The 17,590-nt window shown below is 39.7% G+C and overlaps 3 protein-coding genes across 7 annotated transcripts in view; all 3 read right to left on the bottom strand.

Annotated features, from left to right (window-relative positions):
- Positions 1–9,571, bottom strand: part of LOC147255688 (synaptotagmin-2-like) — a 66,317-nt gene extending 56,746 nt beyond the window's left edge. For 2 of the 5 annotated variants that reach the window (XM_086213552.1, XM_086213549.1), the window contains exons 1-2: positions 9,403–9,571; positions 9,240–9,300 (exon numbers count right to left, since the gene is read on the bottom strand). The gene's annotated coding sequence lies outside the window, so the exon portion shown is untranslated. Of the gene's footprint in view, positions 1–7,996; positions 8,162–9,239 lie in introns of those variants that run through there. The other 3 variants (XM_086213555.1, XM_086213548.1, XM_086213550.1) reach the window with 2 other exon arrangements.
- Positions 9,572–12,368: 2,797 nt separating this feature from the next.
- On the bottom strand, positions 12,369–13,802 carry oard1 (O-acyl-ADP-ribose deacylase 1). Its single transcript, XM_086213560.1, has 5 exons — positions 13,487–13,802; positions 13,223–13,388; positions 13,053–13,111; positions 12,844–12,956; positions 12,369–12,691 (listed from the first exon to the last, which is right to left on the bottom strand). The coding sequence occupies exons 1-5, from the start codon at positions 13,529–13,531 to the stop codon at positions 12,583–12,585; spliced, it is 492 nt and encodes a 163-aa protein (XP_086069686.1). The 5' UTR covers positions 13,532–13,802; the 3' UTR covers positions 12,369–12,582.
- A 329-nt stretch (positions 13,803–14,131) lies between these two features.
- Positions 14,132–16,293, bottom strand: guca1b (guanylate cyclase activator 1B). Its single transcript, XM_086213559.1, has 4 exons — positions 15,838–16,293; positions 15,588–15,737; positions 15,378–15,492; positions 14,132–15,146 (listed from the first exon to the last, which is right to left on the bottom strand). The coding sequence occupies exons 1-4, from the start codon at positions 16,039–16,041 to the stop codon at positions 15,022–15,024; spliced, it is 594 nt and encodes a 197-aa protein (XP_086069685.1). The 5' UTR covers positions 16,042–16,293; the 3' UTR covers positions 14,132–15,021.
- Positions 16,294–17,590: the final 1,297 nt, after the last annotated feature.

Here is a 17,590-nt window from a genome sequence, read left to right on the forward strand (position 1 = left end):
ATGGTTCATATCTTCCATATAGGAGTTTATTATTAATTGTGATGTTCTAAAGATCTGAGGTTGACTCACCACGGGCGAGCAGGTTATGAGATGAGGATATATGCTCCTGTAGAGGCCTCAAGTTTGTAGGATAACAACTGTGTTTTATGGAAAAACAGGTTTTATTAGCATTCTAACAGAAGTACTATGACATCTTTAATACCTGGAGTGTGCTATTACTATGGAAACGTTCGCTGAACTCGTCACCGTCATTCATTTTCTGTTTCAAAATTTCCTGCACTTGTTTAAAACAGATAGGCAACAGAGAAAAGGGATCCCTTGCTGGATATTTTTGATATTATATACTGTTAGCCTCATAACATAACTGCCTAAGTCATATTTTGGCCAAACTGAGCCAGTAAGGCACAGTGTCTAAGAAGCCTTAGGCAGATATCATTAGCCTCATAGCATAGTAGCCTAAGTCATATTCTAAGGTTTTTGGAAAAACATTTTGAGGTTAGTTAGTTAAGTGAGTTAGGCAGATATCTCAATTTGGCCAAAATATGACTTAGGCAATTATGCTATGAGGCTAACGATACGGTACACTGACAGTTAGCTAGCATGAACAAAGCTGTCAGTTGGTCATGAAATGTAGTTATTTTGGGCAGAAATTATTTTATTAATTATTAGTTTGCAATGCCTTTTGGGTTGAGAAGTTCTTTTACTCTTCAGGTACTTAGGTAGACAGTCTCATACCTTTGCCTTTTTCCATAGTACTCCTGTAATCTTTTACCCTAAATAAAATATTTTATGGTCACAATTCACCTGCTCGTTGGTTAGCTTGGCTCTTATGACTCTTTGTATCGGAATTTTTTGGAAAATCAGTAGAGGAAATGATGAGAAAATGTACTTCTGGATGTACACTGTTGAGCTCTACATTGTCCATCCATCCATCCATTGTCTTCCGCTTATTCCTATTAAGGGTTGCGGGGGGGCTGGAGCCTATCACAGCAGCTACAGGTGAGAGGTGGGGTTCACCCTGGACAGGTCGCCAGTCCATCGCAGGGCCAACATACATAGAAAAACAACCATTCACACCTACGGTCAATTTACAGGATTCAATTAGCCTAGTTATGCATGTCTTTGGATGATGGGAAGTACCCAGAGAGAACCCACGCAGGGACAGGGAGAACATGCACTTTCCACACAGAAAGATCCTGTGCCCGAGCCGGGACTCGAATCTGGAACCTTCTTGCTGTGAGGCAACAGTGCTGACCACTGGACCACCATGCAGCCAGCTCGACGTTGTATTTTGAGTTTCTAACTGTTGTATGGTGTCACATTTCTTGGTGAAACACGGGAGAAGGGTGGGACATCTGATTGGAACGCTGAGTATCCAGAGCATGTATGTTTGGTGCGTACACTGACGGGATCCATGTTGGTGCTGAAGCAGTCCTCAATAAGAAATGAATAAATTCCAGCCAATAAACAAAGTAATTTAGGAAATTTTCCATTAATGATTACCTGATTTTTCAATAATTATGTAGCCTTTGTGAAGGGCCCCCTATGGTACCTTTTTTTCATTTTACGTGACATTGCATTTTGGGAAATTAAAGAGGAGTACTTCAATTTGGCATACATCGTGTACTTTAATATATTTTGACGAAAACTATATTTTATCCGGAACATTAAATCGGGTAAAATATACCTGATGTTAGTGATGGTATTTCCAATTTTAACGTTAGTGCTCTAGAGTTAATATACTTAAATTACCTGTCAGCGCAAATTCATTTGCTAGTTACAGCGTGAAGATAATTTGCGCGAAAATGTGATTTGCCCAGGTTTGAAAATAACAATGATGCTTGCACTTGACCAAGTCTAGTTTGTGTCACGCTAATAATAGGGCACAAAGAATGCTCACAGAAGAATCAGTGAACTCTTTGACATCTCTAAGTGATACCATAGCAAATGAATGTGGTTTCACTTTTTTTTTTTTAATTTTATATACAGTGCTCATCACTCATCACTACACTGGCCTCAAAAATTCAGATTCAAAAGAACAGTGAGCACTTACTCTATAGTTTCTTCTTCCTCTATAATGAAACCCATTATTCCTTGTATATGTTTGATTCATAAAAAATAATCAGAAAAATGTCTCCATATCTGAGACTGCACTCTTGAAACTACTTTCAGTGCATTTCACGAAATGACTCATACTCAAAGCACTTGAAAAGCTTGTGTTTATTTTAAAGGAAGAAAAAAAATCTTTAAGATTTTTATGTTGATGTTTGCACTGCTATGAGCATTCTGAATGTCAGATGGGCCGATTCTCACTTGGCAAAATTAAGAAATGGCAACTTAGCTTCCCACCACAAAACCCCATGGGAATGGAGAGAAAAAGAAAATCGAAAATGTCTCTTCATTTCTTTCAGGTGAAAGAAAAATATACTTAATGAGGCTCTGCATTGATTCTCCATGAAGAAAAAAAAATCAGGTTGTGCTGCCAGATATGTTTTTGAGGAGACGAGGAAGGAAAAACCACAGAAAAATATATATATCACACCCTTGAAATAAATTTTAAAAACACAGAGATATGTTCAAGATCATGAATTAGATTAAGTGAATGCATTTTATGAATGAATGATGCAGCTTTAGGATGCACTGTGCAATGTTCTGGGGCTTCTACCCTCCAGGTTTAGTTGTATCAGCCCCTACTTGCTCTTGATTGTGTCAAGGTTTTAATGTCAGTGTTTGGTGGCTCTGGAGGGACTACAATGAAAGTGCCATCATTACTGGCTTCCTTATTGTGTATAAAGAGGCTTGGAGTGAACAGGGTGCATTTAAAATGTTCAGCTGGTTTGACGGGAACAGATCCCACTGTTGCATTTAACAGACACATCTCAACAATAAGTGGTGCCGCTTCAAATAAAAGCTAAAAAGAAAATTAAGCATTTTGAGCACAACTTACAGAGGACTATGAAAACACTTTGTGGCTGTATTTCACAAGCATGCAATGGTGAAAAGCAGTGGAGACATGAAGGCTGAGCATGAATAGCTGTCATGTCCTCACAAGAGCTACTGTGATGATGAGTTTAGGTGACAGGGGTGCAAGCAGAGCAGGGTGAGATAGCTGTGGTCACCAGCTCGCCAATATCACCCCCAAGACAGCAGAGCTAAACAGGTTCCCAAGCTCTGACTGCACTGTGAAATAACACACATATGAAAGCCTGAAAGCATTCATACACAAACACATATTCACATTCAAGAGCGAGCTGCAGACCTTGGCTGCATCTTTGTCAAACACGTGCGAGCATGTGCACACTGGCGCTGTGACAACGTGTCGACTAAACGGACGACTTTTCCACGTGTTCTCTGAGTCCACAGCAAAAGTTGTAACTTTCACAGTTTTCAAGGAAAGCCTTTTCAAATTGTTAGATATGAATGAGCTTTTCAGGTATGATCCTAGTCTACAAAATTCTTTTCCAGGGCAGTAATCTAACCTTCAAAATAAAAGCAGCAATACTGTTATATTATTACTGTTTTTGTCAGAGCTGGCTTTGAGGGATTTATTCTACTTTTTCTGACCGGTGAATCTGTTCCTCACTCCTGTTGTTCAGTACATGATGCTTTACACTGAGACTGTTTATTCACCCCTCTACTGTTTTTATTTACACAGCTGTACGATTATTACGCGATTATTTTTGAATTATTGTGTACTCAATATGATTTCGCGATATTAGAGAGACTGTTACTGTTTATACTTTCTTTTAAACGTTCCACAACATTATAATGCTACTGGTTTCATTTTGGGGGTATCTGTAACAAATAAATATGGGTTTTTTTTAGTCTGTAATGTGATGTGTAGACAGGACATCTCCGCAGCACCACAACATTTAATTTAAAATGATATGTTTGCATAAGACAGTACACTTTTTTCAAGTTTAAAAAATTATTCAGCAAATCTCATGTTGACCAGTGCTAAACACACATCCCTGGTGCACACCTAAGTACCTAAGATTTTATGCACATCAGTTCTTTGAAGGGAAATGTGACACTAAAACTGGGAAGATAAAACCAAAAATTTCCTCCAGAGACAAGCAGACTAAAAAACTGCAGGCACTTCCTGTATGTATCCTCTTACAACCAGTAAGCACAACCCCTCCATGTCAACAAGACTGAACGACAACCTAGAATCTGAAAAGAAGATGACTAAATATAACGCTGTGCAGCAGATTGAAGCCACGCCTCCTCCTGTCTCATGGTCCACTTCAGACAGACAAGATGAGAGTTACACCAGATGTGTCATATAGGAAACTGTTTTGCTACAAATTGGATGATAAACAGAGCTGCAGAGCAAGCAATGTGGCATTTGGCTGAGCTACGCGGCTCAGTGGAGGGTGATTGGCTTTGAGGGCTGAGGGAGCAGATGGGATGGAGACGCTGAGCTGGACCAAACCACTGAGTGTGCCTGCATGGTTTTTCATTAAAATATCACTGCCACACTTGTCTGTGCTCAGCCTCCCTCCAAAAGAGCACATCCAAAGAAGAAAAATGAGCTTGCTCTTTTCCAGCAGTATCACAGCAGCTTGCTCTTCATAGCAAGTTATCTCCGCCTTTAGCTCCACCCTCTTAACATTAATTATGCAGCTCAATGCAGCACTCTGAATCCCTACTGCAGCTCACCCACACTACAATTTATGACCGATTTCTCCCACTCTCTCCATCTCTGACACACACAAACACACACACACACTCACACACACACACACACACACGCACAAAATCAGTTTCTCTATTTTCTGCTTTACTCTCAATGGTCCATAGGTCAAGGCTGCATTTTGCACCAAGCGTAACCTTGTGAATTGAGAGCTGAGAATGAAGATGTGATTGTAGCAATGCTTTTTCTTTTTTCCAAGAGATTTTCAAGGTTATCAAGTCAAAAGTCAACACACACGTGACTCTAGCAAAACATCAGCTCTAATCTACTGCTTTCACTCTACATGTGCTGACATATTTTACAAGTAATATACATTCAATGTGAATGAATCCAAATTTATTAGGATCCCGAATAAATCCAGCGCAGTGGTAGATACTATCGCTATAAATGTGCTTTAACTTTTTCGTACACCTCTAAGTAACATTTTAACAAAGATAAACTGTTTAACAATGTCAAATGAAGTAAAAAAAAAAAAAAAATCCTGATTCTGCCCTAAATGTTATTGGCTTTACCCTCGGGCTATGTTCCACCCTTCCACTAAATTTCATGAAAACCTACCTGACAGATTTTGTGTAATCCAGACAAACATACTAATGGAAAAAGAGACAAAACAAGCAGAGGTAATAATTATTAACAGGATAATAATGGTCTGACTCACTATCAGGACATGTATCTGCCTTTTTATTTCAAAAGCCAACTGCTGATCATTTGTGGAGCAAACAAAGTGTGACAAGCTGAGGAAAACAGCTGTCTGGCGAGGTGTAATTGACCCAACTAATTCTGAACACAGCAAGGGACTCAATCACACCTTGTCACAGGGAGCAGAGAGAATCCACAATCTGAATCAGCGACATCAGCAAATAAAAAGGGAAACCGGATAACATATAACGAGGGAAGCTCTCACGCTTGAGCCAACCCACCCCCCAGGCAGGCAGTGGGACGGAAACGAGGCAACTGTTTATGGAAGCAGAAACAAGAGTTTCCTAGAGCTTTGACATGATTAAGATTCCTTTCACATCTGCATGCATATGTGTGTACTTGTGTGTGTCAGAGTATTTCTTGCCCAGCCAAAAGATGTATAATTAATCCTGAAGTGTGAAGCTAGCCTGTGTGAATCATTCATGCACACTGTACACTCCCTGACTTTAGACAGAATAAATAGCATTTTCCCGTCACATGAGCCTACATCAGATGCAGGTCTTAGCTGTTATTCAGAGGGTCTTTAGTCCCCATACAGGGAACCGCCACTGAAATGTCAAACCCCAGGCATACAAATACAAGCTATTTAAGGGTGCATGTTGTTTGCTCCCCTATTGTTGCCATTTCAAAAAGTTCAATAAAGTGTCTGTTTGCAAATATGCTACCTCTGGAATGACAGCAAACAGCGAGGCAGATGTTGCTAATGAGGAAACCATGGCCAGAGAAGGTGGGATCATTCAGCTGGTATTGGGGAAAGGGAAATGTGCTACACGCTTACATAATCCAGGGGAAGCGTGAATTGCCTGCTCCCTCTCACTACATGACACTGTGCTGGCAGTGGCAAGTCAGCTGTGTTTAACAAACAGCGATTCCATCACTCCTTCAAAACTATGCAACATCACAAATCTAGAATACACAACGGCAGGTCAAACCCTCTTTTGCAAGCTTGTTGTTCTTGAGCAGGCAGCCCTCTGTTCTGTGTAGCTCTGCTGCTGCAGGGGTCTCTTCGGTGCATGGAACCGGATGGTAAGCAGAGAACACAGCGGGGGCTGGGCACTGCAATGTACTGCAGTGCTCGTAGCTGTGCTATGCACACCCACTCTCTTCCATTCTTGCTCTGCCTCTGAAAATCTCTCAATCTCTCGCTCCATCTCTCACCCATACTTGTATAATATGTCTCAGCCTTATTCTCCCCGCTTGCTTCTCATTCCTTTTGCCCCTTTTTCGTGTCGTTTTTCTCCAAACACGTACAGCTGACTATAATCCATGCATCCAACACTGATGCTTCATTCTTCAATTAAACCACACTGCCCTCTCTCACTCATACACACATTTAGGAAAGACACATCCAGGACATAAAAACATCATAAAATCTTTCCTGCTCCTCATTCCTTCTATCTATTTTCCAGGTATACCCCAAGAGGAACTGTTGTCATCAAAAATCTGGATCGTTCTCTATTCTGTACAACCTAAAAACTCACATTTCACTGAGGTTCACAATTCACTGACATTCAGAAGACTTAATTCACTGGCTTAGCTTTATCTGTCCCGAAATGGAAAGTTCTGTTTCTAACTGGAGTGTGTCACATTGGCAGCCGTTGTCGCTCTGCTATGTTGCCTACACCATCATTTTCCAGGGCACGCTAAATGCCCGTGTCGCACAGTCTGAGACAGAGGGCGTCAAACACAGAGGATGAGCAATAACAAGCTAGAGCTGCTTCTCCCCCCCCCCAAAAAAAATCCTGTGAGTCTGACAAAAAGTTAGAGCACATAACTTACACAACTTACTTTATTCCCATTTTTTTCAAAGTGAAACTTTTTGTGATCCCAAAAAGTCTTATTAAAGAGACTGAAAGATCAAATTCTACTTGTGTCTGCATTTTATCCTGCTTAATACACATAGCTTTGCCTCTGGAAGGGAGTTTTTCCCCCTAAATACATTAGCCTTTCATTCCATGATTTATATTCATGTTTTGGGAAAACACAGGATACAAAAAACAATCAAATTAAAGGACATCATCCATCCTCTACATCCTGTTTCTCTCCAAAAGAGTGACAGTAAGGGGTCTCATTTCCGTTTCCCATTAGTATATTGAGGTTTTGGATCATCACTATCTGAATGAGTTTCTCAGTATGTTAGCAGTATCCTGCAGAGACACTTCCCTGGTCTTTCTCAACCATGACATGAAACAAAGCTTTGTGTCACTGCAGGAGTCAAATCTGTATCGGCTGCAGTCTTTACATTTTACACATTCTATTCTCACCGATTTTATGCTTTTGGGAACTTGTTTTGAAATTGATTAGAAACACATTTGGTTTCTTGCCACAATTTGCAGAAAGATTATCACTGCTCCTTTATCAGCTCACTGTAACAAGGTGATGTCAAACCTACCTTTTACTGTGGCACTATTTTTAATACAGCGTCATTCAAAACTGTGAAAAGGCTCTTTCTTTGAGCATCCACTGGTCATACAGGTATAGCCAATGACAGGATGAGGTTTTCAAGATTAAGCAACTAGATGCAAAACCTAGATTTGAAAGCACATGTTCTAGAAAAGGAAAGGTGCATGAATAATAAAAAGGTTTTCTCATCTCTTTAACTGAGAAGCTGGAGTCACGGCGGTGAGCATTGTCCATGGTGCTGAAGTGGGTTACACTTCCTCTCCAGTCCCTTCCTTGTCCCAGCAGATAACTCATTCTTAAATAATTGAGACATTATTGAAACCGAGCAGCTCCGAACGTATCTGTGCATGCCTTGTGCTTCTATCAAAGACCAAAGCATGAAAGGTATTATTTTAACTTCTGAGTAATATGAAAATACTGGTACACACTGTACTCTTCATTCTGTCTAATGATGTTTAGCAGTGCCCACTGCTGGAGAGTATCAAATCTTCATTCACAACTGATGAAGGTCAGGGCTTACACCAAAAAAAAAAAAGACATAAGGATGCAAAGAAAAATCTAAAAAATGAGCTCAAAGAGGGACAATAATGAAGAATACTGACAAAAAATGTTCTCAACATTTCTTTGAGCTAGTTTTTCAATGACGATGAGCCATCTCATCAGTGTATAAACACACCAGTGATTCCACACAGCATGATAATGGTATGTTTCCGATCCTCTGGCACTCTTTTGTGAGAAAGCCGAGATCACCCAATCAGGAAATGTAATGTTCCTGCAGGCTCCGACTAAAGGGAGTCCCAGGACACTGGGCAAACAATACCAAACTCATCACCAGGCTCAAAGCGTATCAGAGCCAATCTGTTATCAGAGCAACCCCACTGCTACACAGAATACACAATGAGAGCATGCACGACTAAACTAAACAGGCTGCAGCAGTCAGCGCGCAGTGTATTAACACTACAAGGATAGAAAACTTCACTATTACCCTTAGCAGGGGTTAAAAAGTCATAAACATGACAGTGGTTTTGAGAAAGGTGATAGAAGTCGCTATGTCTGGTACTGGATGGATGCTGAGGCAGCTCCGTTCAGGGATGTAATGGGATACTGCAGCACTAGAGAACCGTGTGCACAGAAACTTGCCTAGAAGCATCAAGGAGTCCCGCACTAACCTTCCCCCTCCCTCTCTCTCTCTCTCCCTCTCTCTCTCTCTCTCTCTCTCTCTCTCTCTCATCCTCAGCCTCTCCCTCGTGCTTTTTCAGAGTTTATTATGTAAAATATATATATATAATAAAGTCTCTATGCATATATATTTCTAAATGGAATTATATATGCAGAACTAAAAAAAGGGGGCAAACAAGCCCTATCATGCGCTGAAAAATGAAACATAAATCACTTCAAAAGTGTAAAAATGTCCCGGTATAAAGAAAATGTAGCTACTTACCTTTTGTGCAGGTTGCTCTCCGCTTGACACAGAGCTCTTCTCCACAGACACCAAAGACACACTTTGAGATAGAGAGGAAAAATATCAATCTCCTCTTACTTTCTCTTATTTCCAGTTTCAAAAAGAACAAGTCAGGAATCTAAAACAGCCCCCCTACACACACCTTTACGTTCGTCCTGCTTTAAACTCAGCCACATATACACCCACAGACACCCATTCAAACGCACCCCAAGACTGGAGGACTCAAATTGATAAAGATCTGCTCAGGGGAAAGATAAAAACTACACACACTCATACGCTGCAGTTTTTTTTTTTTCTTTCCCTTGCCCACTCGCTCTGCTTGCTTTTTTTCCTGCTGTCTTTGCCTGCACTGCTTTCTGATTGGCTGCACTGCTCTTCAATAACATAAGCTCCCTTCTTTAATTGGAAGGGGGACAGTTTTATGGTGCACCAGAAACCCTCCCGCCCAGCTCATCACTGTCTTTTTTTTTCTTTTTTACCCTAAGTGCCTGTAGAGAAGAATGCTGAGCTCCGCAATTTCATACGCATAGGGAAAAAGAAAAGAATGGAGGACAGAGGCGGGGGGGGGGGGGGGTGTAGAGAGAGTGAAAATGGGGAAAAGCACATCGAAGGCGAATCAGTGGACCGTAGCGGGACAAGCTGAGGCTGCAAGGAGATAAAAAAGAAGGGGGGCTATGGCAGGGATGAGGGGAGGTTTGGATGTACAGTGCACCAGTGGCAGCATGTTGAGGTGTGATGGCAGGTCACATGAAGCGAGATTTCCCTGCACTCACTGCAGCGCTGCTAGGTAGCTCTGCTGCAGTGTGGAGTGTAATTGCCAGGCAAGAAAGGAAAGAGTGTGGGGGGGATGGGAAGAGGGTTTAGAGCGGGGGTTGGTTGCAGTGACGCCGAAATACTGTCTTTTGGCCAGCCAGGGTATATTGGGGGGAATGGGCAGGCAGCTGCAGTGCACACAGCGGTTAATGCCTTTTAGCTCATGAATTATTGAAGATGCCCCAAAGGAGAGTAGGCGGGTCTCAGGCAGGAAACTACTGAGATTGTTCAGACAGTCTCGGGGTTTATGAATAAATACTCAATAAAATAATTATTTTTCTTGAAGTGTGATTTAGCCAGTTTGGGATCTAATGATGTGGCAAAAGGCTACCCACTACTGGAAGAAATAGATGTGTAGGGATCTACTTCATGGTATCAGACACCCCACCCCCACCTCTTTTACTCACATGTGGTACCTCCATTGTGTCCCAGCTGCATTAAAGTACAATACCCAAGAAGATCAATAATGGATCATACCTCAACCATCTGCAGCGGCTACAAAGAGCACTAGAAGTTATATGATGCCGACAAGGAAATGCAAATACACTGTTTGTTCCACCAACAAAGGAAACACATAGTGCATCAGTGGGTAAACAGATACCTGATATTTTAGGCTCAAAGAGTTGGTGCAAAATACAAGTGATGCTTTGGCGTAAGTGCACAAGCAGATACAATTAACACTGTTCAACACCAAATTTATTGTTTAATTTTTTTTTAGTTGATTAAGGATAATTTTGATGTGCTGAATCCAAAAATCACATTGGTTTTGCTCAATCAGGTCGACCTTCTGAACTAAGCTTCATTGTTTTTTGACGTTTTTGTTTACGTGTACGGTATTTTCACATCATACGTTGCAAAATTCTTTTATATTTCTTGCAATAAGCAAATTCTGAAGCTTTTCATGTTCCAACTTATGACTTTTTTATATTACAAATGAATGAAATGGCTCTGACTGGAAGATATTGCAAAAATGAGCCTGACGTATTCTGCTACATCTGCAGTGAATACACCATTGTTCCTAACAGGAATCTAGTCACAAGTTTCATGCTTATTTTGGTATTAAACTTGGTGACCAGGATAAAGCTTGGGTGCCACACATGATATGCAAGTCATGCACCGAGTATCTGCGTCAGTGGACCAAAGGCAAGGAGAGGTGTCTGAAGTGTGGAATTCCTTGCTTCACAATGGCAACCAGTTTGCCTCTGTACCCTTTGCTCACTCGACTCCACTGAAGAAGTATGAAGCGGTGAAGTATGTGCTGGAGAAAATTTCTTATGATCAGCACGAGAGGCTTATTTGTGTTGACCTGAAGATGGTGAATTTTTTGTTGGGACAACAGTCTGGCTTCACCAAGTAACCATGCTTTCTGTGCATGTGGGATAGCAGGGACACTGCTCAGCATTACACAAAGAAGGACTGGCCTGTGCGAGAGGAATTGGTGCCTTGCAGAGCAAGGAAGGTCATCAACAATCCTCTGGTAGACAGAAACAAGATACTCTTCCTACTGCTGCACATCATGCTCGGCTTGATTAAACAGTTCACCAAAGCTCTAGACAAGGATGGTGGCTGCTTCTCTTACTTGTGCCATGCTTTTCCAGAGTTAACCATAAAGAAGTTGAAAGCTGGCATCTTTGATGGTCCTCAAATCCGTCAGCTCATCAGAGATCCTGAGTTTGAAAACTCAATGAATGAAGTGGAACTGGAAGCATGGTAGGCTTTTGTTCTGGTCATGAAGAACTTTCTTGGCAACAAGGCCAGGACAGACATTCAATTAATACACACTATTATAAAATGATTTTTTTCTCCTAAAACCTTTTTTGGATGAGAAATATTAACAAAAATCAACTGATAATGTCACAAAAATGTAATCAATTTAGTCAGATCAGATTTTTCAAAATCAAATGAGCATAAAAACCTGACCTGATTGAGAAAAATTGATGTCATTTTTGGATTCAGCAGTGCAAAATGGTCCTACTTCAGTAGAAAAAACAAAGACAACTTACAATTTCTTTTTTTTCTGTAACCCGTTGTAATCAGTGGCCATCATCGATCTTCAGATATTCAGGGGCATACAGTTGAAAGCTGTTTCTCACTCTGGGTGACCCAGTTGTAAGACTTCTATAAAAATATACGTACATTTGAAACCTCCTAATTGTGACCTGTGCCATTGAGATGTCTGCTTGTTGTTTTTTTTTCTTTTTGTATTTATGTTCTTGGTACCTGCTATACAGCACTTTGGTGTTTTATAAACAAATGTGACTTGACCGTAATGTACAAAATGACAAGAAATTCACTTACATCAAATTTTATTCAAAGAAAAACCATTATGGACCAGAAAAAAAGAAAAATGCATCAAGTAAAATAGTAAAAGGAATCAATGTATAGTGCTTTTTTACTCTAATTACACTCAAAGCACTTTGAAATGTTACCTCATTCAAGAACACTGATGTTGGGAAAGTAAATATTGCAGTTAACCATTTCCATAAATCATCCTTGATGTGTTACATCATCACCGTGGAAGGCTGTAGACAGTGATGGATATGTCTGTGTGTTTGAAGATGTCTCCCAGGATCTCTGAAACTCTCTCCCACTTCAATTGATCCAAACCACAGCCGATACTGTCAGACAGAGCGAGACAAAAATGGTTTTACTGTTACAGCAACAAAAACAACTCTGTTGTGTTTAAAAAGAAGAAAAAGTATTTCTCTCTTGACCCTTGTATGATAAAGGAATAGACTGGAAGTGCTATATGACTGGAAATTAAATAAACCGAGGCATTGAGATTCGGCTGATTCCGTTCCTGACGCAGTGTAATTTCATGTCCTCCAAGCTGTGCCTCAGACTGTCATAGGTGGGTTTATGGAAGGCTCTCTTCTTTGTTATCTGCAAGATTAGAACAGGAAAACAAATCAATTCAACTCCTGTAGAAGTACAGTATAGAATTGTGAGTGTTCTGTGTGTGTTCAGTTACATCTTTACCAGATAGTAGACAAAACGTCTGTCTCTTCTCAGTACAGCACACTCTCCTGGATGCTTTTCTGTGGAAACAAAACATAACTGTAGTACGAGAGTCAACCCTAAAACGGTAGTTCAAGACATGGCTACCCATTTTTACATCTGTTATTATTATTTGAAAAGTGCTGACTCACTTTGTTCCTTGAGCTCTGCTACACCCTTGAACTTCTGCTTGAACATCACGGCGATGCCTTTCCCCATGCTGAGGTCCTCACTGATGCAGTGGGCCAAAGCCACGTCCGGAGGGCTGGTGAACAGGTCCCCCGTGATATAATTCACCGTCCACCCGTCTTTTGCCGACTAACCAGGAGGGGGCACCATTAAACCATATAAAGAGGCGTAAAGACAGAACGGACGTGAAAAGGAAGAAACGTTTAAAAAGTTTAATTCATTTTTACCTCATTTGGGTCAGTGCTGACTGGCTCCACGTGTTCAGAGGACATTGACGCCGATTAAAAAGTTTGTGCAGTGAATTCTGTGAAAGGACGAAAGGACGGGGTTTCTGCATCCACCCGCCACCAGAGTCTTTATCACCAAACTTAGCATGTAACAGCTAAACTAAACTGTAACGCCTACTAAGATTTGCTTATAGTCTTTTACAGCTGGGCAGAGGACTAACACTTTTTACAAGTGCGAAGTTACTCACTGTCACACCCGGAAATGAAATGAAAATTGTTTCATGATCTCGCGAGAACTAGCCACAACTCAAGAGTTCAGCACCGAAGTACCTGTACATTTGTACAAAAAGCTTAGCTTGAGTCCGTTTGAGTAATTGCAGTTTTTTATATATATTTTCTGTCATTAACATTATGGTAATTAATATAGGAACTTAAAATATAATAGACTGAGGAAAAAGTATTTGTAATATTTTCAAATTCTGATTTTATATACTGGGAATTTTGTTACTCAGTGATGGGACTTGTTGGTCTTTGTTATTTTGGAAGAAGGTTATCTGGGGTGTCACTAAAAAGAATTAACTTTGATATCTTTTTTTTCCCCTCTTCTTGGATTTCTGTAACAAAGTGGTAAATAAATGCAGGAACTTGATCTGGTGAATCAGTATTTATTTATTATGACTCTGGCAATGCGTACAACAGTCAAACCTCCAACACCTCCCAACACCTGAAGTGAAATTAAAATTCTCGAAAATTGTCAATACACTTTTCACTTTATTTACATTTTAACAATTTTAAATGACATAAATTCTCATCATCTCCTCATATTAGCTCACCTACCTGTCCTTGGATACATTTGAATCCTCTCAAACAAAAGGGATGGAATTATTATTAATATATAGTATTAGGGTTGTAAATCACTGGTGGTTTTTAATCTATTTTGATTATTTTAATCTCTTTTCAGCTCAAAAGTGGGCAGAAACTCCTCAAATTGCTCTGTTTTATGAGCAATTAAACTAAAAGGAGACATGATGAAAATGTCATTGTCTCCAACTGTACATGGTAAGCGCAAATGCAATGTGAGTTTACTACAGGTCTTTATTGAAAAACACACAACAAAACAAAAAAAAGAAAATGCAAGTTACTCTCGTGTCTATAAAGGAGAGAAGGCAAAAAGACCAAAAACTAAAGGTGTGTCATTGTGTTCAATAGCTCAACTAATTAAGCAAACAAAAGGTATTAACATAGATAGTATTGCTGAGGACTACCTTATCTATCTAAATCTTATACAACATACAGTACAATCCCAGAATGATTTGTTTTGTTGTTTTTGTTTAGATACTCACACACAAACATACACACAAACACACACACACACACATATATATATATATATATAGATATAGATATATAGATATAGATAGATAGATAGATAGATAGATAGATAGATAGATATAAACTCAAATGAATATATAATCTCAGTAGGATTGTCGCTAAAGTTGTGTATTTATGACAGACTGACAGTTCATGATCCAGTCTTAGAAATCCTCGCTGCGCCTGCGCTCACTGAGCCAATCCCCAGGGTTGACGTCCATCTGCAGCATCTTCATCACCCACTTGTCCCTCCGCGCTCCATCGATGAACTCATCCAGCGAGAGCTCCCCTGAGTTGCGATGGAGGCTAGATTTACTTTACTGTTCTGATAAAATTATTTGAGTAATCATTTCTTTATTCCTGAGTTTTGACTGTTAGTGCAGCTGATATCTACATTCTCTTCCATTATGAACACATTTGCACTTTTACATTAACACTCCACAGGGTCATGACAGCAACTTACATTTTAAATCATCAGTGAAGCATTTTAAGCTGTCAGACAACTGTTACAAACACTCACCATCTCCATTTTCATCAACCAGCTCAAATATTCGGTCAACCACTTGGTCTGGGGTCAGGAGATTGCATTCATCATCCAGCTTTCCATGACAGGCTTTCTTTAGTCGATAAATAGACTGAGAGTGACAGGAAAGAATATTTAGATATAGCATTAGCTCACTGATTATTCTTAAAGTTTGTCCAAAAATTCCATATTTTGCATTTACATTACCTCCACAATTTCTAGAAGTTCAGTTTTATCAATGTATCCACTTCCATCTTTATCATACATTTTAAATGTCCACTTGAGCTTGTGTTCTAATTTACCCCTCAGGACTAAGTTCAAGGCTGCCACGTACTCCAGGAAATCAATAGTGTTGTCCTGTGTACATGCAGAGGTAGAATCAGAACAATAAAAGCCAGCTGAAAACATACAGCAATCAAATCCCGAGCAATGTATACAAAATATTTTTTTTACTTACTCCATTTTTGTCAAAAGCGCGAAACATGTTTTCAATGTAATCTGCGGCCTCCTTGTTTTCAGTAACACCAAAAAAACCCTTGAATTCATGCATAAAAAGAGTTCCACTTGGACATTCCACAACAAATTTTTTGTACCACTCCTGCAGCTCTGCCACATCGATTTCCTTGTCTGGGTCACTTTCCTCGCTTAGGTGCTGACCCATTGTGGAAATAGGTTAACCAACACCTGTGAAAATTGAAATTATAACTCACATTTCACAAAAGTTTTCCCACTGGTTTCCTCTATTTTAAGCTTTAATATACATTGCAAAATCAACAAACGTTAGATCCCAGCAATATCCAGCCAAAGTTTTTCCAAATCAGCAAAGACCTAAATGACATAAAAGTCCATGAAAGCTGAAATGATATAAGGCTGTCTGTTGAGGCAAATCCCCTCTGGAAGTGAGGATGAGACACAGACTGGTATGGATCCCACGATTAGGGATTAGAAATTGTCACTTGTCACTTGTCAAATCCAATTAGTTCACAGAGAGATAATGAGAGGATTGCCCTGTGGCTCTGTTTCTGCAGTACACATCTGTCTTTTACTGCATGTAGATGTGTGGAAACATTCCGTTAATTCAAGTATCTCTTATGATCTCTGATGAATATAGAGCATATGTGCGTAAAGGCAACTCAAGCTGAGTTATACTAAGTATCAAGGTCTGTATGCTGTATGATTATGTGAACATTAACATTTTTAGATGTGTGATGTAATAACAGGAATTATTTATAGGGATTATGGGAGGTGGAGCCCATTATATAGACTACCACACTATCGAGGTGAATGCTGATGAGGTCATCTCACTGTCTTTTTATATATTATAATTCCAGCACATAATGAGACAGTGTGTTTAACATATAATAATCAAAACAGAGAAATAACCCTGGTTGTCATAATGTAATTTGAGTTTGGAGACTTAAATTTAATTACAGATTTTCCTTATTAAACCTGTAGTCAGAAGTGAGCGTTTCCATGCAGAGTGAGTGGTCATGGGAAATGTAGGATTCATCCAAGGTACAGAAAATCAGGATCTGAGGTCTGAGGCACTGCCGCGTACATTTACATAAGTATTTTTATGACAAATTCTTCCTGTAAATCCAATTTCTTTAAGGAAGTGTAATACAGAAGCTGCCATGTATTACATCTCCTAATGTAATCTTTCCCTGTATGGAAACTTCCTGATGAGTCTGATGACTCACACGGGTTTTAGTCTAAATTTATCCCTCTTCCCTAGATTCTGACCAGTGGAAGTCAGGTAAATTAATCATAACCTGACTGTTGCTAACATATTTGTCTCCCTGAAGCCAGAGATAAATGTATAGCTATTAAATTTGGAACTGAAGACATGAGATACCCCTTAGGGAGTTGAGAGACAAATAATTTTTGGGAAAGAAAAAATATTTTTACAAGAGTTAGGACTGCATTAAGTGTCAGATATTAGTCTTTAGTAGGGGAGACCTTTGTCTAAAAAAAAAAGACATTAAAATGCCTCCTTAGTTGACCTGCATTTATCAACTTAAAAAAGAGTAGTTAACTTTTTGTGATAGCATTTGTGCTTTAGTGCTCATTCTAAAGCAGTGAAATAAGCACAAAACCTATTTTAAAACCTTTCGATATTGTGTAACATCTTGTCATAGATACCATCTGCATTTGGTAAACCTTTAAAATTTGAAGATCTGTAATGAGTGATGATAGCTCGTTAAGATTAT

Source organism: Aulostomus chinensis, chromosome 9 (genome assembly GCF_037954235.1).
Source record: "Aulostomus chinensis isolate RoL2024-O1b breed Wild chromosome 9, RoL_Achi_v1.0, whole genome shotgun sequence".
Classification (NCBI taxonomy): domain Eukaryota; kingdom Metazoa; phylum Chordata; class Actinopteri; order Syngnathiformes; family Aulostomidae; genus Aulostomus; species Aulostomus chinensis.

Excerpts from the sequence above, each read along its gene's own strand:
- guca1b (XM_086213559.1), bottom strand. The coding sequence starts at position 16,041 with ATGGGTCAGCACCTAAGCGAGGAAAGTGACCCAGACAAGGAAATCGAT. Across the intron at positions 15,493-15,587 it reads AACTTCTAGAAATTGTGGAG|TCTATTTATCGACTAAAGAA; the intron begins GTAATGTAAATG and ends TGTCACTCTCAG. Across the intron at positions 15,147-15,377 it reads GGTTGATGAAAATGGAGATG|GGGAGCTCTCGCTGGATGAG; the intron begins GTGAGTGTTTGT and ends ATCGCAACTCAG.
- oard1 (XM_086213560.1), bottom strand. The coding sequence starts at position 13,531 with ATGTCCTCTGAACACGTGGAGCCAGTCAGCACTGACCCAAATGAG. Across the intron at positions 12,957-13,052 it reads GACGTTTTGTCTACTATCTG|ATAACAAAGAAGAGAGCCTT; the intron begins GTAAAGATGTAA and ends CTAATCTTGCAG. Across the intron at positions 12,692-12,843 it reads AGCCGAATCTCAATGCCTCG|TATCGGCTGTGGTTTGGATC; the intron begins GTTTATTTAATT and ends TCTGTCTGACAG.